At 38.3% G+C, this 27,923-nt stretch overlaps 1 protein-coding gene across 2 annotated transcripts in view; it reads left to right on the forward strand.

The window, feature by feature from the left end:
• The window catches only part of LOC106094855 (rho GTPase-activating protein gacZ), an 87,098-nt gene extending 68,891 nt beyond the window's left edge, over positions 1-18,207 (forward strand). The window contains exon 2 of one of the 2 annotated variants that reach the window (XM_059360268.1): positions 16,570-18,207. In XM_059360268.1, coding sequence (XP_059216251.1) covers positions 16,570-17,244 — 675 coding nt within the window. In that variant the 3' untranslated portion in view covers positions 17,245-18,207. The remainder of the gene's footprint in view (positions 1-16,569) is intronic. The other variant, XM_059360267.1, reaches the window with a different exon arrangement.
• Positions 18,208-27,923: the final 9,716 nt, after the last annotated feature.

Consider the following 27,923-nt stretch of genomic DNA (forward strand, 5'->3'; position numbering starts at 1 on the left):
CGTCAGATTTCCCCTCTTCTGCTACAGCATAACTCTCGGGGGAAGGGTTCGTCACAGATATTTGAATTTGCCGAGACTAGAGTAGAGAACACGAAGTTTGTGTTGGTTTTCACAATCTGTTTATTTTCGCTAGGGACAGAATGAGTGGATGGCTGGGCGGCGCAAGCTGACGATGTTGAAGACCTAGAACGGTAAACTAGACTGGGCTTGTCGGGCAGTGATTTGGTTGCGGAGGAGGCCTGGAATAGCACTCTCAAGCGAGGCGGTGGCGTTGCGGGGAACGACGAGATTATCCGGCGAGGAGCGGTTACGTAGTAGGGAGGATATCTCGGGTTGGAAGTACACTGTTCGGGGAAGGGAAAATAATCCGTTGATACAGCCATTGACCAACGTAAGTACACCGGGGCTGGAGTACACTCGGCGGGGGTTTCACGATGCAGTGACCACGAAAGTACACTGTTTAGCGAAGGCAAGACGGCGGAACTATGATACAGTGACCGCGAAAGTACATGGTTAACGGGCTCAAACGGCGCGGGTGCACTAAGCTTTTACGGTGCAGTGGCCACGAAAGTACACTGTTTAGCGAAGGCAAAGCGGCGGAACTATGGTGTAGTGACCTCGAAGGTACACTGTTGACAGGGCGCAAACGGCGTGGGATTACAAAGCTTTTACGAGGCAGTGACCACGAAACGACGGTGTGCCATGACCTCTAAAGTACACTGTTGACGGGGAAAGCACGGCGCTGGAGTTACGTAGACCCATCACTAAATCCACCGAGGAGTTCAGCACTCTAATATAGACCTTTGGAATTTAAGAAACCCTAATATATAATAAGTATTCAGCAATATAAGCACCTTTTGATTTAAAGAAACCCCTATATGTGATAAAAAGCAATTTAAGCACCTTTTGATTATAAGAAACCCCAATATATGGCAAGTAGCACTTTCAGAAATTGGGGCACCTTTCGATTATAAGAAACCCCTATATATGATGAATAGCATTTTAGCAACACACAAGGGAAATCAACCAGACATTTTAAAGAGAACCCCTAATATATTAAAAAAACAGCATTGTAACAATTTTAACACCTCATCATACAGCACTAGAATAAACCAAGAACTTTTAATTAGGTTACACCATGGTTTTGCCAAACCATCAAAACCATTAGTACACACAAATACATACGTAGATATTAAGAATTAGTCGATAAGAAAAATTGTCAAAAATAAACTTTAGTCGTTAATGCAGATCCAAACTTACCTGTTGTGCTTATAATTCGGGTTTACCAAGCTTTTAATGTGCAGTGACCACGGAAGTACACAGTTGCCGGCGATCGCTTTACAGAACTTGTCCGGATCTTTATGAAGCAGTAACCACGAAATGAATAGGTGAAAATTGGAGGTTGCACGAAGTTTTTTCGCTCAGTAAGCACGAAAATACACTGACATTCGAAGAAAACTGGGAGTTATACGGTGCAGTGACCACGAAAGTACACTTTTCAGTTAGACGGCACTTTACGGTTATTACCACGTATTCGCGCACACAGTCACTTTTGTGTTCGCACTCTATCTATATCACTAATTACTTTTTCACTTTAATCACCGATATTTCTTCTGCTTCTCGATGCCTGTCTTGACTCCGACGATTAACCTCTGATCTCGTTTGCCTGCCCTTGCCTTTCTTTTATACGTTCATACTCAACGTAATATATTTACCAAACTCACCACGGCAGCGCTACGCCTGACTGACCAACGAACATGATCAAAGAGCATAAGAAAGAAATGGGTATCAAATGAAAGGTCTCTGGAAGGTATAGATGTTTATGATAGAGTCTGCGACCGGCCCATCCACTTAATACCCTTCAATAGGAAGTGTAATTCAGTAGAGTTCGAATCTAATGTTGATATGAGGGTTCAAGAATTTGGGTCACGTCCAGCGGTCCTGCCGTTCAGCAGGACATGTATATCGCGACAATAAAGGACTGAAGTAAATTGTCTTTAAGTTCTTAGCGTCGTATAGGATGAGTCAGAGTCCAGTCCCCCTCACCTAATCGTACCCAAAAAAAAAGGATTGAATAGGACGGCAATAAAAGGTCTTTGGTAGTATGTTTGCTGAAACTGCGGAAAGTCTGCTGAAAATAGGACAGCAGTAATTTGCTGCTACAATAGCAAATACTTTCTGCTGTTTTAAAATTTTAAATTTATGTTTCAATTTTACAGGCATACAATTCAATTTTTTCAAATTGTGTACAATTTGGTAATTTTTGATCGAATTTAAAAAACAGCAGACAAAATAACCAAAATACTTTTATAATTATACTTATTAACAAAAAATTAACGCCTAACATTGATTTTTTTATTAATATATAGCAAAAAACCTCAATTGTTGTTTAGAAGTTAAAAAATTTTGATTGAATTTATTCAATATTTTAAACTTTTAACTTAATATCAGCAGATAGTGTTTGCTGCTATCAGCAGACTAACTTTTCTGGGTGTAGCGAATCCGCAAGACTGATATGTAAATAAAACACAGCATATGAAAACACGTGACCGGCAGTACAGGCAAACATCAATAATAGCAAAATATTCACGCGTGAATGTTTCGTTTTTCAACAATAATATTCATGCTGTTGTTGTTGTTGAATTACAAAAAAAATCAAAATCAAAAAGTTTTCCAAATAACAAACAACATCCAATAGCAATGGAAAGAGAGCAAGCGACATAACGTTGTTCTTGCACTGCACACAAGTGATGTGAAGCTGTTGTTGTTGTAGTTACTTTCAGAAATGTATAGTCATAGAAGTTTCCGAAATGCTCTAATCAAATTGGGTGATCATTTAAGCTGATAGCTTTACCAGGATGTGAACCGACTTGGGCCAAACTTTTATTGATTTTTTAATGTTATAACCGAATTTAATAAACTGCATTTTGCAGAATCGAATACAAAATGAAATTTCCGGTGCTCAAAAATTCAAATCAGGATATCGTTTGATTATTGAACATTTGTACTATAGCATAGATTTTGCAAGAAATCGTAGAATAATTACCCAATATAAAAATTAAACTAGATAAAGCTGGCACACAAGGAGTCATAATATTAATTTTACCATTTCATGTGCAACATAACGAAATACTTATCTTCGACGCTATAAAGTGTATATTCTTGATAGTAGTAAAATACTGTAAACGATCTGTTTGAACACGCTACAAATACGATTTTAGTCCATAGACAGGTAGATTTTGATAATCACCGGACTACACCATAATAAGTTGGGTTTTTCATACAATTTGCTAAAATTTGAAATTCTTTATTCATGGACCGATGAACAATTTCATTTAATTAACTACAATAGTTCTCCTACTCTGATAGAGAACTTGCTACAAAATCTGCTAATTTCAATACTAAACGGTAATGATAGTGATGAAACCACATATGGTGTCAAAACAATTTTGACTGTTATACATAAAATATAAAACGGTTAGTACCGTTTGGTGTGAGATTTATTATGAAACAGATATCGCTTTTAATACCAAATCGTAATAGTAATCCGATACAGTTTTAATACCATTCTCGTATCATTTGAACCTCATCATATGTTTCACCACAAGCATTTATTTTGGTAAATATTACTGCCTGCGAAGTGTTTTCATGGACTGAATTTTTTTACAAGCTGACTCAAGTTGAAAAACGCTCCGTGCACTCTTTAAAAGAAGTCTCACAATGAAATCTGAGCTCTATACTCACTTTTTCGAACCAAAATAAAATTAAATAACATTTAATTATATTAAACTCACATTTAACAATGGCGAACATTCTTTAAACACAAGCTAACAAAACTTTAGCTGCGATGCCAAGACTATGAACGTGGCGCTGTGAAGAAGGTATTAAAAATATCGTATATAAAACAGCACCAGCTCGTGTTTGCAAGGTTAGGTTAGGGTTAAAAGGGGTGCAGATATTAGTCCGCCCTATGCCCAAAGCCAGCAAACGACTTGTAAAAAATCTAAGATAGAAATTCCGTGCTACTAACAATATCCCACCTAGCTGCTGGAATCTATTAGCCGTAAAAGCGAGTCAATGACAAATGCATTGCTCCAACGTCTCATTATCTTCCCATACGTCCTACAAATAGGATCACTTGCCGCACTTATTGTGCACAGCGCACTGCATTCCTATAGGTCCCGCTATGATACCGAAAGCTGTTCTGATCTTCTATTTGTTTACATTCAGTAATACCCTCGTTTTCTCACGATCCGGATATCCACATAGACCGTTTCACAGCTTTAAAGTGCTATTTGCACGGATTAACCAAGTTTATTGCGACAGTCCTCTGGCCTTCACGACTAAACCCTTAATCCGCTGTGGTCCTGCACCCAAACAATGCGGATCGTGCCATCCTCATAGAAGGCGTTAATCTCCTTCTTACACGCCAAAACAGTTTGCGATTTTATCGCCCTTGGTGTCGTCAGCTCTGATGGCTAGTTAACTGTCTGTAATTGTTTGCGTTAACACCATAGTACCGTGAAAGCCCTTAACATTTTCGTCCAAAACAACAAATGTCATATCGCCCAAATTCCTCCAATGTTAGTTGTTTTTGCACACTTTCGGGCGATATGACCCGCTTTTGGGCATAAAGATATTTTTATACCCTCCACCATAAGATGGGGGGTATACTAATTTCGTCATTCTGTTTGTAACTACTCGAAATAGTCGTCTGAGACCCCATAAAGTATATATATTCTTGATCGTCGTGACATTTTATGTCGATCTAGCCATGTCCGTCCGTCTGTCCGTCCGTCCGTCCGTCTGTCTGTCGAAAGCACGCTAACTTCCGAAGGAGTAAAGCTAGCCGCTTGAAATTTTCCACAAATACTTCCTTATTAGTGTAGGTCGGTTGGTATTGTAAATGGGCCATATCGGCCCATGTTTTGATATAGCTGCCATATAAACCGATCTTGGGTCTTGACTTCTTGAGCCTGTAGAGTGCGCAATTCTTATCCGATTGGAATGAAATTTTGCATGACGTGTTTTGCTATGATATCCAACAACTGTGCCAAGTATGGTTCAAATCGGTCCATAACCTGATATAGCTGCCATATAAACCGATCTTGGGTCTTGACTTCTTGAGCCTTTAGCGTGCGCAATTCTTTTCCGATCAAAATGAAATTTTGCGCGACGTGTTTTGTTATGATATACAACAACTGTACCAAGTATGGTTCAAATCGGTTCATAACCTGATATAGCTGCCATATAAACCGATCTTGGGTCTTGACTTCTTGAGCCTCTAGAGTGCGCAATTCTTATCCGATTGAACTGAAATTTTGCACGACGTGTTTTCTTATTATATCCAACAACAGTGCCAAGTATGGTTTCAATCGGTCCATAACCTGATATAGCTACCATATAAACCGATCTTGGGTCTTGACTTCTTGACCCTCTAGAGGGCGCAATTCTTATCCGATTGGAATGGAATTTCGCACGACGTGTTTTGTTATGATACCCAACAACTGTGCCAAGTATGGTTCAAATCGGTCCATAACCTGATATAGCTACCATATAAACCGATCTTGGGTCTTGACTTCTTGACCCTCTAGAGGGCACAATTCTTATCCGATTTGAATGAATTTTCGCACGAAGTATTTTATTATTTATTATAGGAGTATTTACTTTTGTATCAAATCGAAAGCATTTATTATCAATATTATTAAGATTAGAATATATTGTTTTAAGATTATTTTTTTTATTATTTATTTATTTAAATATATATATATATTTGAAAATTTTTTTAGAATAATATTTTTAACTTTTAGAGTATGTGAAGGTGCTTTAGGTCTTTCAATTTTAGTTTCAATAATTCGAACTCATGGAAATGATTATTTTCAAAGATTTAATATTTTACAATGTTAATGATATCCAACAACTGCGCCAAGTATGGTTCAAATCGGTTCATAACCTGATATAGCTGTCATATAAACAGATCTGGGGATTTGATTTCTTGAGCTTCTAGAGGGCGCAATTCCTATCCGATTTGGCTGAAATTTTGCATGACGTATTTTATTTTTACTTTTAACAACTGTGTCAAATAAGGTTCAAATCGGTTCATAACCTGATATAGCTGCCATATAAACCGATCTGGGATCTTGACTTCTTGACCCCTAGAGGTCGCAATTATTATCCGATATGCCTGAAATTTTGTACGATGGATCCTCTCATGACCATCAACAAACGTGTTTATTATGGTCTGAATCGGTCTATAGCCCGATACAGATCCCATATAAATCGTTCTCTCTATTTTACTTCGTGAGCCCCAATGGGCGCAATTCTTATTGGCTGAAATTTTACACAGGTCTCCAACATATAATTTAATTGTGGTCCGAACCAGACCATATCTTGATATCGTTTTAATAGCAGAGCAACTCTTTTCTTATATCCTTTTTTGCCTAAGAAGAGATGCCAGGAAAAGAACTCGACAAATGCGATCCATGGTGGAGGGTATATAAGATTCGGCCCGGCCGAACTTAGGACGCTTTTACTTGTTTGGTAATAATATTGATTCTTTAATGAAAATGGATGTAGCATATGACCCAACTAATCGAAACAAGTAAGTGCGTGCTAAGTTCGGCCGGGCCGAATCTTATATATCCTCCACCATGGATCGCATTTGTCGAGTTCTTTGCGCGTTATCTCTTTTTAGACAAACAAAGAATAATGAATAAGAACTGTTATGCTATTGGAGCTTTATCAAGTTGTAATCCGATCCGGACCATAAATGAATTGAATGCTTATCACAATAGAAGTCATTGTGTAATATTTCAGGTCATTCGGATAAGAATTGCACCATGTAGGGGCTCAAGAAGCAACATCGGAAGATCGGTTTATATGGGAGCTGTATCACGCTATAGATCGATTCACACCATATTTCACATGTATATTGAAGGTCTCGGTAGAAGCCGTTGTACAAATCTTAAACCAAATTAGATAACAACTGCGCCCTCTAGAGGCGCAAGAAGTGAAGATCTCAGATCGGTTTATATGGCAGCTATAACAGGTTATGTATCGATTTGCGCCAAACTAAGCACAGTTGTTGAAAGTCATAACAACACACCTCATGCAAAATTTCAGCCAAATCGGATGAGAATTGCGCCCTCTAAAGGCTCAAGAAGTCAAGATCCAAGATCGGTTTATATGGTAGCTATATCAGGTTATTAGCCGATTTTAGCCGTATTCAGCACAGTGGTTGGAAGTGAGACCAAAACACCACATATAAAATTACAGCCAAATCGGATAAGAATTACGCCCTCTAAAAGCTGCAGAAATCAAAACTCAAGATCTGTTTATATGGCAGCTATATCAGATTATGAACCGATTTGAACGATACTTAGCACAGTGGTTGGAAGTGACACCAAAACACCACGTGCAAAATTTCAGTCAAATCGTTTAGGATAGATCGATCTAAAAAGACATGACGATCAAGAATATATATATATATATATATATATATATATATATTTGGTTGCCTAAAAAGTAATTGTGGATTTTTTAAAAGAAAGTAAATGCATTTTTAATAAAACTTAGAATGAACTTTAATCAAATATATAATTACAATTTTGTTCGATAACCTTTTGCCATCTTCCTGGCAAATTTATATTCCACGCTCATAGAACTTCTGGCCTTTATCTGCAAAAAACTGAACCAAGTGCGATTTTTATAGCAAAGTTTTACCATTTAAGGAGTTCTGCAAAGATCGAAATAAATGGTAGTCTGATGGTGCAAGGTCAGGGCTATATGGTGGATGCATCAAAAGTTCCCAGCCAAGCTCACTCAGTTTTTGGCGAGTGACCAAAGATGTGTGCGGCCTAGCGTTGTCCTGGTGGAATATGACACCTTTACGATTGACCAATTCTGGTCGCTTCTCCTTGATGGCTGCATTCAATTTGTCCAATTGTTGACAGTAAACATCCGAATTAATCGTTTGGTTCCTTGGAAGCAGCTCAAAATATACCACACCCTTCCAATCCCACCAAACAGACAGCATAACCTTCTTTTGGTGGATATCAGCCTTTGAAGTGGTTTGAGCTGGTTCACCATGCTTGGACCATGATCGTTTTCGACTAACGTTGTTGTAAACAATCCATTTTTCATCTCCAGTTATGATTCGTTTTAAAAACGGATCGATTTCATTGCGTTTAAGGTGCATATCACAAGCGTTGATTCGGTTTGTTAAATGAATTTCTTTCAATACATGTGGTACCCATATTAAAATTGACGCCAAACAAACAAATGTAAACAAAATTTCGCGCACTTTTTTTCTAAAGCAAGCTAAAAGTAACAGCTGATAACTGACAGAAGAAAGAATGCAATTACAGAGTCACAAGCCGTTGAAAAAATTTGTCAACGCCGACTATATTACTACTATATTACCGACAATTACTTTTTGGGCAACCTAATACGTTATGGGGTCTTAGACGCTTATTTCGAGGTGTTACAAACATAATGACGAAATAATTATACCCCCATCCTATGATGGAAGGTATAAAATCATTCGGTTTAATGTCAAATCTGCATTTGAGATTTATGGCATTGGGTCTTATGACATGAATAATTTTTATACCCTCCACCATAGGATGAGGGTATACTAATTTCGTCATTCTGTTTGTAACACCTCGAAATATGCCTCTAAGACCCCATAAAGTGTATATATTCTTGATCGTCATGACATTTTAAGTCGATCTAGGCATGTCCGTCTGTCCGTCTGTCTGTCGAAAGCACGTTAACTTTCGAAGGAGTAAAGCTAGCCCCTTGCAATTTTGCACAAACACATTTTATTAGTGTAGGTCGGTTGGGATTGTAAATGGGCCTAATCGGCCCATGTTTTGATATAGCTGCCATTTAAACCGATCTGGGATCTTGATTTCTTGAGCCTCTAGAGGGCGCAATTTTCATCCGAATTGGGAAAAATTTTGTACAACGGCTTCTTCCATGACTTTCAGCATACGTGTTCAATATGGTGAGAATCGAACTTTAGCTTGATACCGCTCCCATATAAAACGATCTCCCGAGTTTGCTTCTTGAGCCCCTACAAGACTCAATTCTTATCCGAATGAACTGAAATATTACACAACGGCTTCTACAATGTTCAGCAATCAGTTTATTTATGGTCCGAATCAGACTAGAACTTGATATAGCTCCAATAGCATAAAGTTCTTAATCATTATTCTTTGTTTGCCAAATAAGAGATACCGCGCAAGAACTCGACAATTGCGATCCATAGTGGAGGGTATATAAGATTCGTCTCGGCCAAACTTAGTACGCTCTTACTTGTATTATTGTATTTTCCATAAAAAAAACTGACATAAAATAACAATACTTTAAGAACATTAAAGAGAAAAACCAAAATGTTTACAACTTTTAAGAAACTACTTACAGGTTTCGCCACGCCTTGCACAATTGATTCTGTCGCAAAAACAAGAAAAAAAACTCCGGCGCAGAAATGCATGCTGCATAAAAGTTGGGACATGTTGAATCACTCGATAATCCAAACGTATTCTAAATATGGATATTCTCTGGCAAGTCCTCCACAGGCGAACAAAATTTTCGTCACTTTTTCATCAAATTTTAAATCAAAAATTTTCAATCATCCTGTAATGAAACCAATTCAAGAACATAAGTTCAGTTCCTTTAAAGCAACGGTTCCAGTAACGGAGGATCAGTACCGAAGTTCATATCCAATAGACATTTTGTAGATAATATGACATTTTCTTGATTTGGGTGTTGTTTTGTTGTTTTGGATATAATGACATATTGGAATGTTAGAATCTCTCAATATCCAAATCCAAAATTTGGATTTTGATTCATTGGGCTTGCGGACATTTGAAAAATTTGTTGTTGGGCTTCGTGTCATAGTTTGGGCGAAATGATATTTGTCGTTTAGGGCAAAATAACCCTACGTCATCGACCGGATATCCGCCTTTCAGCATCATATTACGGTCAGTCAGTTGGAAATAGATCTCAGTGCCTGGGTTCTCAATGTAGACCCCAGACCACTCTGTCCTCTAGATTTAATCCAACCGTGTATTATAAATTTCAAGTGTCGCCTCAGGTATACGATCGGAAACCTTCTCCATTCCTTTCAGGTTCCAATCGTTGATTCGACTATACCGCCATGGTGTGACTTGCTCCTATACATCCATTCATCCATCGCCTTAGGATTCATACCCGAAGTGGCTGTCTCAGAATTCTCCAGTGCTCCAATGGGCGTGGTCATCATCGCCCCGCCTATAGCCTAGATCTGATTTCGACTTTTCGTCCTAACAACGACGAGTGGCGAAAAAAATGCGAACACGTTACGTAGAAATCTTACTGAGTTCTTTGAGCAAAATATCAGCGACATGTAGCTGCACCAATCCAAATTTCGCTTCATTTTATTGCAAATAAATTAAATGCTTACGAACTGGGTCAAAGCATCTCTGTTTCATAGTTGTTGCTTTTGATGTGTGACTTTGTTTAACTTTTGTTTGTGTTATGTCGTCCTATTCTATTGAATTCGCCATATTTTGCCACTAGTTAATGCCAATATTAATATGAATGAAGTAAGTACTAGGCTTATGCAAAGACAACATGTTCTCTGAACCTCTGAAACAAAAAGACAATATTTTGTTTCACTTTTACTTCATCGCAGTCCACCAAACTACTGAGGCTTAAGTAAGTATTGATGTATCACGCTCCTGTAGACCGAGTGGACTATGCTCGGATTTAGGCCTCTTTTCGAGCCTGCGTCCTGTCTACATAGTTCCCAACATATGTAAGCCTTTTCGGTACGTTCCCGAATGTGACACTTCCAGTTCAGTTTCCTGTCCAAGATCACTCCTTGTCGTATATGGAAATCATCCGGGAAAGCAAACGTGGAGCATCAAATTGGCCCACCTTCGTCTTCCTCGTGAGATACAGACATCAATCGTCTCTGGGTTAACGTTAAGATCCCAGTCGTATGCCATCTCCAAAATCCTTCCAGACTTTCTGCATAGCTGATTCGTATCCCAGTTTCAAATCTCTCCTCAGTCAGACTGCGTAATAGCTTAGTCATGGTGATCACTCATGGGATAAAAGACCACCCTGTAGCGTGTCCTGTGCCACTTTCTCCCTTATATTTATTTCATGGGACCCATAATTAACGTATGATTTAACCAGTCTCTTAGGACCCGATACTGACTTAAAGATTGTTGGTATTTTACATGTATTTTAAATCTTCTGTCAGTGTAGTAATGTTTTACTTAACATACTTCTATTTGGTATTCCAAACAAATTTCTTTCGACTATGAAGTGGGACGACAACACCGTAGTTATTAAATGCATACGAAGCTATTTTTGCTGGATTATTTGTAAATTAAATTGTGTATTTTTAAATAAATAGATTAGGATTTCCGGCTTTTAGAAGAAAATATGTTCGCCGTAAGCGTAAACAAATAGAAAACAAATAAAATAACTTTATGTCCATTTAATTGGCAATAAAAGGATAGCCGTAAGTTTTTTATTTTTTAATTTTCCAGAAAAGTTCGAAAAGCGGGTAATCAATATAAACTTTTATTTGTTACAACACAATGTAATTTACTACGAAATTGAAGATGGACTGTAATCTTTTAGAGTACGGTTACGAGTAATAACAATTACAAGATGGAGGAAGGTGACTACTTACTCGTTAGAAGCTGACATTTCAACTACAACGTTGCACTTAAAGGGAGTAGCAAGATTCTAACGAAAACTTCAATTAGAATAGGAGGGTTTAATGCCATTCAAAAAAGACCTTACTTCCGCCCGAAATTCTCATGATGTCCGACTTAGGAGTGTTTACGGCGGTGTGGTGGTCCCCTAGACACTTGACCCTGAAAAAAATATCAGCATCGTGCTCTTGTCTCAAATACCATTTATTTAAACCCCATATTGCCATTGGTATAAGTAGAGTATAAAGGATGAGGCGTCTCCCAAACAATTGTCCCCAAAATTGGTTATCAAATTAGTTTTCCAATCTCAAATACCTTTCATTTTAGCCGCATAATCGCATAATGGCATGGTAGGCAAGGTTTAACACTTTGGGGCGGTTTTGGGGAAAGAGCGGTGCCCCAAATACATGGTCCCACAGTTGGATATTCGTATTCAACTCCCAAATACCTCTATTTGAGCCCCATATTGCGATGGTGAATGAATATTTGCTGTTTGTGGTCTACTTTGGAATAGGGGTAGACCCCCAAAAAATTGGTCCCGGAAGTGGGTATCAATTTCATATGAGCCCCACATTGACATGGTCGGTAAATATGCCCGATTTAGGGGTGTTTTGGGGAGTGAGGTAGTCCCCCAAACACTTATCCCTCAAAATATATCAGCTATGTTCTCTATTTTCATGTATCTATATATCATTTTTTTGAACCCCATATTGCCATTGGCCTCGAAATTAGATATTAAATTCGTTTTCTAAACTCAAATACCTTTCATTTAAACCCCTTATTGCAAACGTCAGCAAATATATCCGGTTTGGTGTATGGGCCCCAAAAACTATCAATATCGAGCTCCACTGTCTTGAGGACCCAAATTGTCGTGGTGAGCAATTACGTCCTGTGTGGGGGTTTTTATGGTGTTGGGACGTCCCCTAGACAGTTGGTTTGAGGGATGGGGCGCTTACTCAGTGACACGGCTTTGAAAATATATATCAGATTCGTGTCCTACTCTAAAATACCTCTTATTTGACCCCTATTTTGCAATGGTCAGCAAATACTTCCTATTTGGGTGGTATTATAGGGGTGAGGTGGCCCCATAGAAACTTTTTCCTGAATATTGATATTAGATTCGTGCTTAACTCTCAAAGACCTTTCATTTGAGCCCCATATTGATATGGTCATAAATTTGTCCTCTTTGGGGCATGTTTTTGAGGAGGGGCGGCCCCCAAACATTTGATCCCACATTTGGATATCAGATTCGTATTTTATACTTAAATAGCTTTTATTTAAGCCCCATATTGCCATGGTCAGTAAAAAAGTCATGTTTGGGCGGTGTTTTAGGAAGCGGTGGACCCCCAGAAACTTGGTCCCACATATATATATATATATATATATGGTACGTATTGGGGGGTGGGGCGGCCCCCATGTACCCCATCCAAAATTTGGATAACAAATTTTTTTTTTAGGTACCTATAAGGGAGAACACAAGATTTCGTTTAAATTGCACTACCCATCTCCGGGATCTCCCGTTTCTGAAAATTAGGGTATGGGGGAGGGTCCGTTCCCCTTCAGATATCAAAAAATGTAGTACCCTATTTTCACCACGGGATCATTATGCACCATCTGTGAAAATTTTAAGAAAATCGATTTTCAGCCGCTTTTAAGTCTATAAGAAACACACAAATAGATTTTTTGATTTTTATATATAAGAAAATATTTTATACAGTTAGTTTTTTTTTCTACGCGAATACATGAAACTAAAAATAAAAAGTTTATCGCAATAAATTGTGTTTTGCCGACGGTAACTGCAAATCACTTTTTTCTAAATGAAAGTGCACTTTAACACATAAGCACATAATCTACCACTGGTTTTCCCGACTTTTTCAATAAAAATAATTTTGCGACGAAGATGAATTGAAGACGGTCCGAGACGTTGTGAGACGACTTTTTGGACGGACGACCATAATAACACTTTTGTTGTTTTTTAAACGCGAACTTACGTTTTCAATAAAAGGAAATCACACTACACCTACCTTAGTATATAAAGGGTGATTTTTTTGAGGTTAGGATTTTCATGCATTAGTATTTGACAGATCACGTGGGATTTCAGACATGGTGTCAAAGAGAAAGATGCTCAGTATGCTTTGACATTTCATCATGAATAGACTTACTAACGAGCAACGCTTGCAAATCATTGAATTTTATTACCAAAATCAGTGTTCGGTTCGAAATGTGTTCAAATGTTGACAAATTTTGTTCAGCGATGAGGCTCATTTCTGGTTGAATGGCTACGTAAATAAGCAAAATTGCCGCATTTGGAGTGAAGAGCAACCAGAAGCCGTTCAAGAACTGCCCATGCATCCCGAAAAATGCACTGTTTGGTGTGGTTTGTACGCTGGTGGAATCATTGGACCGTATTTTTTCAAAGATGCTGTTGGACGCAACGTTACGGTGAATGAACACATTTCGAACCGAACACTGATTTTGGTAATAAAATTCAATGATTTGCAAGCGTTGCTCGTTAGTAAGTCTATTCATGACCATGTCTGAAATCCCACGTGATCTGTCAAATACTAATGCATGAAAATCCTAACCTCAAAAAAATCACCCTTTATATTAATTTAATGCTTCCGAATGAGGGGTGATGTAGGAATAATGATACAATGTTGTCGCTGTAGGAATGGGCTGAAGAAACAAAAAAAAAAAACAAGTAAAAGCGTGACAAGTTCGGCCGGGTCGAATCTTATATACCCTCCACCATGGATCGCATTTGTCGAGTTCTTTTCCCGGCATCTCTTCTTAGGCAAAAAAGGATATACGAAAAGATTTGCTCTGTTATTAGAGAGATATCAATATATGGTCCGGTTTGGACTACAATCAAATTATATGTTGGAGACCTGTGTAAAATGTCAGCCAATTCGAATAAGAATTGCGACCTTTGGGGGCTCAAGAAGTAAAATAGAGAGATCGATTTATATGGGAGCTGCATCGGGCTATAGACCGATCTAGACCATAATAAACACGTATGTTGATGGTCATGAGAGAATGCGTCGTACAAAATTTCAGGCAAATCGGATAATAATTGCGATCTCTAGAGGCTCAAGAAGTCAAGATCCCAGATCGGTTTATATGGCAGCTATATCAGGTTATGGACCGATTCGAACCATACTTGGCACAGTTGATGGACATCATAACAAAATACTTCGTGCAAAAATTCATTCCAATCGGATAAGAATTGCGCCCTCTAGAGGCTCAAGAAGTCAAGACCCAAGATCGGTTTATATGGCAGCTATATCAGGTTATGAACCGATTTGAATCATACTTGGCACAATTGTTGGATATCATAACAAAACACGTCGTGCAAAATTTCATTCCAATGGGATAAGAATTGCGCACTCTAGAGACTCAAGAAGTCAAGACCCAAGATCGGTTTATATGGAAGCTATATCAGGTTATTGACCGATTTGAATCATACTTGGCACAATTGTTGGATATCATAACAAAACACGTCGTGCAAAATTTCATTCCAATGGGATAAGAATTGCGCACTCTAGAGACTCACGAAGTCAAGACCCCAGATCGGTTTATATGGCAGCTATATCAAAACATGGACGGATATGGCCCATTTACAATACCAACCCACCTACACTAATAAGAAGTATTTGTGCAAAATTTCAAGCGGCTAGCTTTACTCCTTCGGAAGTTAGCGTGCTTTTGACAGACAGACGGACGGACGGACAGACATGGCTAGATCGACATAAAATGTCACGATGATCAAGAATATATATACTTTATGGGGTCTCAGACGAATATTACGAGTAGTTACAAACAGAATGACGAAATTAGTATACCATACAACCATCTTTTATTTTTTTCCAAGGCTCCGATATCCGGTTTAAAGTGACCAAAATATTCGCCGTAAGCGTAAAAACAAACGAAACAGAAATAAAAGAACGTTGGGTTAATTCTAATTGAGAATAAAAGGGTAGCCGTAAGTTTTATTTAATGAGTCCACGACAAAAGGTAAACAAGGTTACCTTTTATGATTACAACGATATGTAATGCCATAAATTACAAGATGGAGAAAAGTGGCGGGTCAAATATTAGGGAAAATGTTAGTTACTCGTTAGAATCTGACATTTCAACTACAAAGTTGCACTCAAAGGGAGTAGAGAGATTCTAACGGAGACTTCAATTAGAATAGGGGCGATAAACCCGGATTAAAAAAAAAATATACAAAATTAAAACGAATGTTTTAATTGAACTTAAACAACAAAATATGTATAACCTTTTTGGCTTATATAAAAAAATTTTCTTCCATTAAATGCTAAGCGAAATTTAAGTGCAGACTAGACAACACCACAATTCTTCACATTATAATCTTCATAATTTCTTTGATTATGACTCGCCTTTTTGCAAACAATTTTAATACAACTTAAAGTGCACCATTGCTCTTTTGTCCTTCGTTTCGACGTCGCTTTGCGAATAATTGTAATCTTTAATTCTGCGCATAGCACAATTCATGTAAATCAAGACTAACTCAAATTTATGATTTTTCATTCCGCCACGCTATGAGAAATGCAATTTAGTCCTTGAAAGAGGACAAGTACGAATATTTGCTGATAATGATGCATCCAACGATGTTGGATGCTACTACCACAATTACTGACAGTCCTTTAGATTTGCTGCATAAATTTGAATTCCGCCTCACGAAATTATAATTTTCTTAAGTGCTTTCGGGAATTGTTCTTCTGTTCATTACAGCATTTTCTTTTTTAGTTCTACCCCTTCAATTTCTTTTTACTGACACAGTTCTAAAACATTTCTCTCTGTTTTTTCCCCATTTTAATCTATTCAACAGTTTGAAAGTGATTCCAACGAGTTGACGATGCTTGAGAGCACACGCACTTCCACTCCAGTGCCACTGAATTATCACAAAAATGCCACCGACTTGACAATGCACCGCAATGGCGGCAACAGCAATGGCAACACCATCAGCAGCAGTAATGGCATCGTTAACCTTAATGCCAGCAACATCATAGGAAGTGCTGGTGGTGGCGCAGGCAGTAGTCGCAAACGTAAAACTCAAATCCATTTGAATGCGAATCTCCTCACCCTAGATACCGGTGATGCACCATCACCCTCCAAATTACAACAACATTCCAACAATGCTCTACACTCCAGACAATGTGATTATCTGAACAACCTCAATGGCGGAGCTGGATACTCCGCCAACATATACAATGGCAATAGCAGCAATAATCATCCTACCTCTAGCAGCTCGGCCGGTGGCGGCTCCAATGCATCGTTGGGCATCAACTCAGGAGGCGGGGGCTCTAAGCCTAGCAGCACACCGATTGATGAATACGGAGTCTTTGGTGAATATGTGGCCATAACCATACGCAAGCTGAAGACTTCAAAGGCCAAAATTGTGGTGAAACACCTTATCAACAACCTGCTGTATGAGGCCGAAATGGGTAAATACGATCAAGGTATACCCTCATGCAAAGAACCGCCAGAACTTTACAAAATGTGATATGTATCAATAACGAAGGAATGAAGGAGAAATAGAGAGACCCAAAAAATACAAAAACTTAAAGAAAGACAAAATTCTAAAAATTTATTGGAGAGGTGTTTCGCAATTTAACTTTAAGTGGTTAGCGAGCTTTAGAATTTAAACGATTGTTGTTAAACTTGTTAAAATTCATTTTCTAATGTTTCCTTTTCAATTAATTAAAATTAGAGAAAACCTTTGCTCTCCTCTAAAGGAGTGAAGGCTTGTTTTGCAACATCTCAGATATAGATTAGCATTCTTTGAATCAATGAATGAGTTACTTTGCTTAAACTTATGTTACCTTGAACACTAGTCAATTTGTGTTTCAAATAAAATCAGGGATTAATAAAATCAATATATTTTATTAAAATCAACCTCATAAAATCACACAACCATAAAAGAGAAAGCAAACGCAATAAAACATAGCTGCTTAATGTTGAAAATGAATTAATTTTATAAAAAAAAAACCTAAAAAATATAGAGGAGTACGTAGTTTTATTTGTTTTAGTTCATTCTTAATTCACACATATTATTATTTTTACTCTTTTTTTGTTATTCAATAATAATAATATTCAATTGATAATATTATATCGTTTAATTATATTATTACTAGCAAACGCGTATGTTATTATTTAAAAAACAAAAACACATGAAATATTTAAATAAGTAACCTAATAGTGTTGGGGCTTGAGTATTCTACTAGGCAGCCCTTTCGCTACTCTTACAACTCAGGTGCCTTTTTTGTAGTCATTTAAGTTTTGTTAACAATCTTTGCTAAATACAATTCACAGAGATTGATTGGAATAGAAGTACCTTATGTTATGAATACGTTGAAATATCGTAATAAGAAGATATTGTTTCTCTTTTCCTCTTTATTTTTATTTTCTTTATACCATACCTATAATGATTTTTTTCCTCCTATATAGAATACATATTTTAAGTTTCCTGAATAATGTATATCTAAGTAATGTTATCTAAGTAATTGTTACTTAATCTTTAAACTTTTGCAATAAAACAAATATGATTTACAACAACTTCAGAAATAACATGGAATTCTTTTTGTACAGTTATATATTGTACTTGAACTCAGGTAAGAATTATATACCTGAACTCAGGTAAGAATTATATACTTTAACTCAGGTAAGTATTTTGCAGATTATTTACAATTTCCAAATTTATCCTTATCTATCTATATATATATATATCTATGTACATCTATCTTATGTTAATTAATTAGTGTTTGTTGTAAATTTGTTTGTCCCATATGGACTCAAAAACGGCTTAACCGATTTCTTTCAAATTTTCACAGATTGTGGGGAGTGGTCCGGAAGGAGCAATAAGCTATATAATTTTTTGATATCTGAAGGGGGGTGGACTCGCCCCCATACCCAAAAATAAAAGAGGACCGTTCGGGGCAATATGGGACTCAAATGAGAGGTATTCGGGAGTAGAATACAAATTTGATATCAAAATTTGGGTCCAAGTACCTAGGGGGCCGCCCTGACCTTGAAACCCCTTCAAGTAGGCATATTGAGTGAAAATGACAATATGGGACTCGAATGAATAAGGTATTCGGGAGTAGATTAAGAATATTGTCCGAAAGGAGGAATAAGCTATATAATTTGTCGATATTAGAAGGGGGCGGACCCTCCGCCGTTATCCCAAAAACACGACCCAAAATCAAGGTTGACCGATCGGGACGATATGAACATCAAATGAAAGGTATTGGAGAGTAGAACACGAATATGGTATTTATGTTGGGTCCAAGCAACCCAGGGGCCACTCCAACCCCAAAAGTTCACCAAACAACCATATTGGACGTACATATCAATATGGGACTCAAATGAAAGGTATTTGGGAGAAGATTACGAAAACGACATAAAAAATGATGTCGAAGTATTTGTGGGTCGCACCACCCCCAAAAGGCCCCCCAAATGGAAATTTTACTCGATCATAGCTATATAATTCTCATATGAAAGGTATTTGGGAGTTGATTACGAATATGCCATTAAAATTTGTGACCAAGAATCTAGGTGGCGCTTTACCTCTAAAAATCGACTCCAATAGGTTATTTGAACAATTTAAACAATGGGGGATCAAATTATAGATATTTTTGAGTAGAGTGCGTCATTCAAATACGTGCTCAATGTAGAGATGGATTGTAGCGCACAACCCTCATATAGACACCCTTCACCAAACGGTTGTATACATTAATCACGACAATATGGGGTTAAATTAAAGGTATACGGTTGTGGACTACGAATCTGATATCTTCATTCTGCTCATATATCTAGCGGACCATCTCATCCTAAAACAGTTGATGAAACACAATGACATAGCTGGACACTGAGTGATTTAATGAATGTGTGGGGCACAAATACAATATACATGTGTATCTATATATTGGGTTGCCCAAAAAGTAATTGCGGATTTTTTAAAAGAAAGTAAATGCATTTTTAATAAAACTTAGAATGAACTTTAATCAAATGTACTTTTTTTACACTTTTTTTCTTAAGCCAGCTAAAAGTAACAGCTGATAACTGACAGAAGAAAGAATGCAATTACAGAGTCACAAGCTGTGAGAAAATTTTTCAACGCCGACTATATGAAAAATCCGCAATTACTTTTTTGGCAACCCAATATATACATAAAAATGAATTTGTGTTTGTTTTTTTGTGGGTTTGTAAATTTGTTTGTTCCGTATAGACTCAAAAACGGTTAAATCGATTTCTTTGAAATTTTCACAGATTGTGGGAAGTGGTCCGGAATGAGCAATAGGCTATTTAATTTTTCGATATCGCATTGGGGGCGGACCGTCCAATCGTGGACCGATTGGGACAACATGGGAATTAAATGAAAGGTATTCAAGAGTAGAATACAAATTTCATATCAAAAATTGGGTCCAAGAAATTGGGGGGCCGCAAATGTGGCTTTTATGGGCCTAAGACCCTAAATCGGAGGATCGGTCTATATGGCAGCTATAACCAAATTTGAACCGATCTAGGCCAAATTAACGAAGGATGTCGAGGGGCCTAACACAACTCACTGTCCCAAATTTCAGCAAAATCGGATAATAAATGTGGCTTTTATGGGCCTAAGACCCTAAATCGGTGGATCAGTCTATATGGCAGCTATATTCAAATCAGGACCGATCTGAGCCAAATTGTTGAAGAATTTTGAAGGGCCTAACACAACTCACTGTCCCAAATTTCAGCAAAATCGGATAATAAACGTGGCTTTTATGGGCTTCAGAACCTAAATCGGCGGATCGGTCTATATGTGGCTATATGAAGATATAGTCCTATATAGCCCATCTTTTAACTTAACCTGCTTATGGACAAAAAAAGAATATGTGCAAAATTTCAGCTCTTACTTTACTTTAATTGGCTATGGCAGAATATTTGTTCCACTAGCCGAACGTAGAATAGCGTTCCATGCGCCTCGATCTTCTGCGCTCATTCTAAAATCTCTGACACCAAGTTGCGAGGTGTCTCCCACAACTTGATCTTTCCATCGGGCTTTTGGTCTTCCCGGTTTGCGTGTACCACCGTGTTTGCCTTTAAAAGACTTCTTTGCTGGAGCTTCTTCATCCATTCTGACAACATGACCTAGCCAACGCAGCCGTTGTATTTTGATGCGTGTATCTATGCTATCGTCGTCATACAGCTCGTGGTTCATACGTCGCCTATATTCTCCATTAACGCAAACTGGTCCATATGTTTTACGAAGAATCTTTCTCTCAAATACTCCAAGCACTGCCTCATCTGCTTTCACAAGTACCCATGCTTCAGAACCATATAACAGCACGGGTAGTATCGGTGTCTTGTAAAGTGTAGTCTTCGTCTGTCGAGAGGTGGCCTTGTTTCTAAACTGCTTACTTAGCCAAAAGTGGCATCTGTTTGCCAGTATTATTCTTCTCTTTATCTCAAAACTTGTGTCATTCGTTTCGGTTACGGCGGTGCCGAGGTAGATAAAGTTACTGACTATCTCAAAGATGTGATTCCCAACTTTCTCCATGTTCTTTATCTGTTCGGTTGTGCAAGGCTTTTTGGGAGTGGAAACCATCCATTTCGTCTTATCTCCATTTACTGCCAGACCCATTTTCACTGACTCTCTTTCGATTCTTTCAAAGGCTGCAGTTACTTTCGGTGACCGACCTATGATATCGATATCGTCGGCATAGGCGAGTAGCATGTGCTCTCTTGTGATTAGTGTGCCATATCTATTCACATCTGCATCTCGTATAATCTTCTCCAGCAGGATATTAAAGAGATTACACGATAGGCTGTCTCCTTGTCTGAAACCTCGTTTGGTATTAAATGGTTCGGAGAGATTCTTTCCTATTCTTACTGAGGAACACGTATCAGCAAGTGTCATTCTGCAGAGTCTTATTAATTTTGCAGGGATACCAAACTTAGACATGGCTTGAAATACCTTTGAACGTAAAGGAGTATCGAAGGCGGCTTTATAGTCAACAAAGAGATGGTAGGTGTTAATTTGTCCTTCTCGGGTCTTTTCCAGGATTTGGCGCAGTGTGAATATCTGGTCTAGGGTGGATTTACCTGGTCTAAAGCCGCATTGATAGGGCCCAATTATCTCATTGACTTTAGGTTTTAATCTTTCACACAGTACGCTCGAGAGTATCTTGTATGCGATGGGGAGGAGACTTATTCCTCTGTAGTTGGCACATTCCGTCTTGTCTCCTTTCTTGTGTACGGGACATAGTATGCTAAGGTTCCAATCATCGGGTATGCGTTCTTCTAGCCATATTGCGCACATAAGTTGATGCATACGCCTTATCAGCGTGTCGCCTCCGGTCCTAAATAGTTCAGCGGAATACCTGTCGGCTCCTGCTGCCTTGCTGTTCTTTAGTCGGGTTACTGCTACTTGGACCTCATTCTGACTAGGAGTTAAACATTCTATAGCATCATCAGGGATTGGTTCTGTGGTATCCTCTTCGCCGCCAACATCGGACACTAGCAGTTGGGTAGAATGTTCTTTCCATATCTTCAGCATGTCATCTGTGTCAGTTACCAGATTTCCCTCTTTGTCTCTGCAGGAGGATGTGCCTGCACCAAAGCCATCGGTTTGGTGTTTAATTCTTTGGTAGAATTTCCGGACTTCATTCTGACTTCTGTACATCTCAATTCGCTCGCACTCACGTCTTTCCATTTCCTTTTTCTTTCTGCGGAATAGACGTTTCTCCTCTCTCCTTTTGCGTTGCTACTGATTGCAGGGTTGCTCTATACGCCGCATTCTTGGCTTCAGTAGCATCTCGACACTCTTGGTCGTACCATGGGTTTTTTGGAGGAGGCTTCCGGTACACAAGTACGGATTTCGCGGCATTTTCCATGGAGTGGGCAATAGTTTGCCACTGCGCCATTATATCATCGGGACAAGGAGCGCTTTCATCACGCAGTTGGGTCAGTCGAGTGGAGTATGCCGCTGCCATTTGTTGTGTTTGCAGCTTTTCAATGTCCAGCTTCCGTGCAGTGTCAGATCGTACTTTCCTCGCCATGTTTAAACGGGTGCGAACCTTTGCTGCAACAAGGGAATGATTCGAATCTATATTCGCTCCACGGATCGATCGTACATCTAACAAGCTGGATGAATGCCTTCCATCCATCACAACGTGATCAATTTGGTTTCTCGTGTTTTGATCGGGTGACAGCCATGTGGCTTTGTGGATAGTTTTATGTTGAAATCTGGTGCTACTAACTACCATATTTTTTGCCGCGGCGAAATCTATCAGCCTCAACCCATTAGTGGACGTTATCTCGTGGAGGCTAAACTTTCCGACTGTTGGACCACAAATGTCTTCCTTCCCTATTTTCGCACTAAAATCTCCCAGGACGATTTTAATATCATGGGCGGGGCAGCGGTCATATTCTCTCTCTAGGCGCTCGTAGAAAACATCCTTGGTCTGCTCGTCTTTGTCTTCCGTCGGGGCATGGGCACAAATAAGGCTGATGTTACGGCTACCTTTACTCCTTCGAAAGATAGCGTGCTTTCGACAGACAGACGGACGGACGGACATGGCTAGATCAACATAAAATGTCACGACGATCAAGAATTTTTCGAGTAGTTACAAACAGAATGACGAAATTAGTATACCCCCATCCTATAGTGGAGGGTATAAAAATAGTAATGGAAATGGAAGAAACTTACGTTTTGTACCGTATTTGGTAACATTTCGTACCTTCTTTACGGATTGAACTAGAGCTCTGAAATTTAACACGTAGGTTCTACTAGGAAACATATGTTGGCTGACAAAGTAATTTTTATACCCTCCGCCATAGGATGGGGGTATACTAATTTCGTCATTCTGTATATATATATATATATATATATTTTTGATCATTGCGACATTTTATGTTGATCTAGCCGTGTCCGACCGTCTGTCTGTCGAAAGCACGCTAACTTCCGAAGGAGAAAGCTAGCCGCTTGAAATTTTGCACGAATATTTCTTATTACTGTAGGTAGGTTGGTATTGTAAACGGGCCATATTGGTCCATGTTTTGATATAGCTGCCATATAAACCGATCTTGGGTCTTGATTTCTTGAGTCTCTAGAGGGCGTAATTTTGGTCGCTAACTTTCGAAGGAGTAAAGCTAGCCGCTTGAAATATTGCACAAATACTTTTTATTAGTGTAGGTCAGTTGGTATTGTAAATGGGTCAAATCGGTCCATGTTTTGATATAGCTGCCATATAAACCGATCTTGGATCTTGACTTCTTGAGCCTCTAGAGAGCGCAATTCTCTTAATACTTGACTTTGCACGTAGTGTTTTGGTAGCACTTCCAACAACTACGCTAAGTATGGTTTAAATCGGTCCATGTTTTGATATAGCTGCCATATAAACCGATCTTGGGTCTTGACTTCTGGAGCATCTATAGGGCGCAATTCTCGTCCGATTTAACTGAAATTTTGCACGCAGTGCTTTGGTATCACTTTCAACAACAGTGGTGAGTATGATTCAATTCGGTTTATAATATGTTATAGCTGTCATATAAAACGATCTTGGATCTTGACTTCGTGAGCCAATAGAGCGCGCAATTCTCATCCGATTTGGTTAAAATTTTGCATGAGGTGTTTTGATATGACTTCCAATAACTATGGTAAGTATGGCGTAAATCGGTATGGAACCTGATATAGCTGCCATATAAATCGATCTGGGATTTTGACTTCTTGAGCCTTTAGAGGGCGGAATTCTAACCCGATTTGGCAAAAATTTGGTACAACGGCTTCTCAACATACGTGTTTAATATGGTCGGAATCGATCAATAGTTTGATACAGCTCCCATATAAATTTATCTCTCGATTTTGCTTCTTGAGCCCCTACAGGGCGCAACTCTTATCCGAATGAACTGAAATATTATACAGGGACTTCTACAATGTTCGGCATTCATTTTGTTCCGAATCGGACTACAACTTAATATAGCTCCAATAGCATAGCCGGGCCGAATCTTATATACCCTCCACCATGGATCGCATTTGTCGAGTTTTTTCCCGGCATCTGTTTTTAGACAAAAAAGGATATCAAAAAAGATTTACTCTGCTATTAGAGCGATATCAAGATATGTTCCGGTTTGGACCACAATAAAATTATATGTTGGAGACCTGTGTAAAATGTCAGCCAATTCGAATAAGAATTGCGGCCTTTGGAGGCTCAAGAAGTAAAATAGAGAGATTGATTTATATGGGAGCTGTATCGAGCTATAGACCGATTCAGACCATAATAATCACGTATGTTGATGATCATGAGGGGATCCGTCGTACAAAATTTCAGGCAAATCGGAAAATATTGGGTTGCCCAAAAAGTAATTGCGGATTTTTTAAAAGAAAGTAAATGCATTTTTAATAAAACTTAGAATGAACTTTAATCAAATATACTTTTTTTACACTTTTTTTCTAAAGCAAGCTAAAAGTAACAGCTGTTAACTGACAGAAGAAAGAATGCAATTACAGAGTCACAAGCTGTGAAAAAATTTGTCAACGCCGACTATATGAAAAATCCGCAATTACTTTTTGGCCAACCCAATAATTGCGACCTCTAGAGGCTCAAGAAGTCAAGATCCCAGATCGGTTTATATGGCAGCTATATCAGGTTATGAACTGATTTGAACCATACTTAGCACAGTTGTTGGATATCATAGCAAAATACTTCGTGCAAAAATTCATTCAAATCGGATAATAATTGCGCCCTTTAGAGGCTCAAGAAGTCAAGACTCAAAATCGGCTTATATGACAGCTATATCAGGTTATGGACCGATTTGAACCATACTTGGCGCAGTTGTTGGATATCATAAAAAACACGTCGTGCCAATCGGATAAGAATTGCACACTCTAGAGGCTCAAGAATCAAGACCCAAGATCGGTTTATATGGCAGCTATATCAGGTTATGAACCGATTCGAACCATACTTGGCATAGTTGTTGGATATCATAACAGAACACATCGTACAAAATTTCAGTCGATCCTCTAGAGACTCAAGATCGGTTTATATGGCAGCTTTATCAAAACATAGACCGATATGGCCCATTTACAAATCCAACCGACCTACATTAATAAGAGATATTTGTGAAAAAGTTCAAATGGCTTTCGACAGACAGACGGACGGATATGGCTAGATCGACATAAAATATCACGACGATCAAGAATATATATACTTTATGGGGTCTCAGACGAATATTTCGAGTAGTTACAAACAGAATGACGAAATTAGTATACCCCCCATCCTATGGTGGAGGGTATAAAAAATGATCAAAGTCTTGACAAATATAAAGGGTGATTTTTTTGAGGTTAGGATATTCATGCATTAGTATTTGACAGATCACGTGGGATTTCAGACATGGTGTCAAAGAGAAAGATGCTCAGTATGCTTTGACATTTCATCATGAATAGACTTACTAACGAGCAACGCTTGCAAATCATTGAATTTTATTACCAAAATCAGTGTTCGGTTCGAAATGTGTTCATTCACCGTAACGTTGCGTCCAACAGCATCTTTGAAAAAATACGGTCCAATGATTCCACCAGCGTACAAACCACACCAAACAGTGCATTTTTCGGGATGCATGGGCAGTTCTTGAACGGCTTCTGGTTGCTCTTCACTCCAAATGCGGCAATTTTGCTTATTTACGTAGCCATTCAACCAGAAATGAGCCTCATCGCTGAACGGTGAATGAACACATTTCGAACCGAACACTGATTTTGGTAATAAAATTCAATGATTTGCAAGCGTTGCTCGTTAGTAAGTCTATTCATGATGAAATGTCAAAGCATACTGAGCATCTTTCTCTTTGACACCATGTCTGAAATCCCACGTGATCTGTCAAATACTAATGCATGAAAATCCTAACCTCAAAAAAATCACCCTTTACGACAAGTTGTACCAAATATGAAATGTTGAAATCGTACAAGGAGTGGAATAAAAGCACTTAAGTAGCTCTAATTGGTACTATTTAGTACTTTCGTGATAGATTGAGCTACAGATCAACAATTTGGGATACAGGCACATCTTAACAGTATGTACCGGACGACTAGAAGGCGTTGTTGATATTCAAACATTTTGGTATTAAAACGTTTAATATGGCACCGTCTTTACGGATTGAGATACAACTCTGAAATTTGGAATACAGTTACATCTATGCATTATGTACCGAGGGACTCGGAGATTTTTAGACGTTCGTTGATCTTGGTACATAAACGTACAAAGTGGTAATTTATCTACATGCTGTGCTATATCTGTGACATTGGAGATACAGGTACATCTTGGCGGCATGTAACGGATGACTTTGACTTTTTGATATTTCTTCATTTAGGTACTAAAACGTACAAAATGTAACTTTATTTACGGATTAAGCTAAAGATCTTAAAATTGCGATACAGTTACACCTTTGCATTACTTATCAGCCGACTAGAGGTTTTTTTAATTCGTACATTTAGGCACCAACACGTTCAAAATGTTCTTTCTTTACGGATAAGGCTAAATCTATTAAAATTGCGATACAGTTACATCTTGATATTGGGTGTACCATCGGGGGCAGCGAAGCGACCAGGCATATGGTTTATATTCATAATTTAAAGAATTGTTATTGACCCTCCCCCCTACCCTAATTTTCAGAAACGCCAGATCTCGGAGTTGGGTAGTGCGATACAAGCGAAATTTTGTGTGCTCTCATATAGTACCCTAAAATCAATAATTTGGTATCCAAATTTCGGATAGGGTACCTAGGGGGGCCACCCCACCCCAAAACCTACCAAACATATATTTAGACCAATCACGACATTATGGGACTCAAATGAAAGGTATTTAGGATAAGAAAACCTATCTGATATCCAAATGTCGGACCAAGTGTTAGGGGGACCTATTTACCGACCATGGCAATATGGGACGCAAATGAAAGGTATTTGCGAGTAGAATACGAATCTTATATCCAAATAACCAATAAAGATCATATGGGATTCAGATAAAGGCACTTATATTTTAAAACTGTTAGTCCAGCGATATACTATTTTCGTAGCATGGTATTTCACTAAAAGCTCCTTATTTGTCGAAAATAAATATTCCAAGGAAACTTTTGTTCCATATAAAGTAAAAGAAGGAGCAGCGGAGCGGGCCCGGGTCAGCTAGTTATATATAAAAATCAATTTATGTT

Source organism: Stomoxys calcitrans, chromosome 1 (genome assembly GCF_963082655.1).
Source record: "Stomoxys calcitrans chromosome 1, idStoCalc2.1, whole genome shotgun sequence".
NCBI classification, from domain to species: domain Eukaryota; kingdom Metazoa; phylum Arthropoda; class Insecta; order Diptera; family Muscidae; genus Stomoxys; species Stomoxys calcitrans.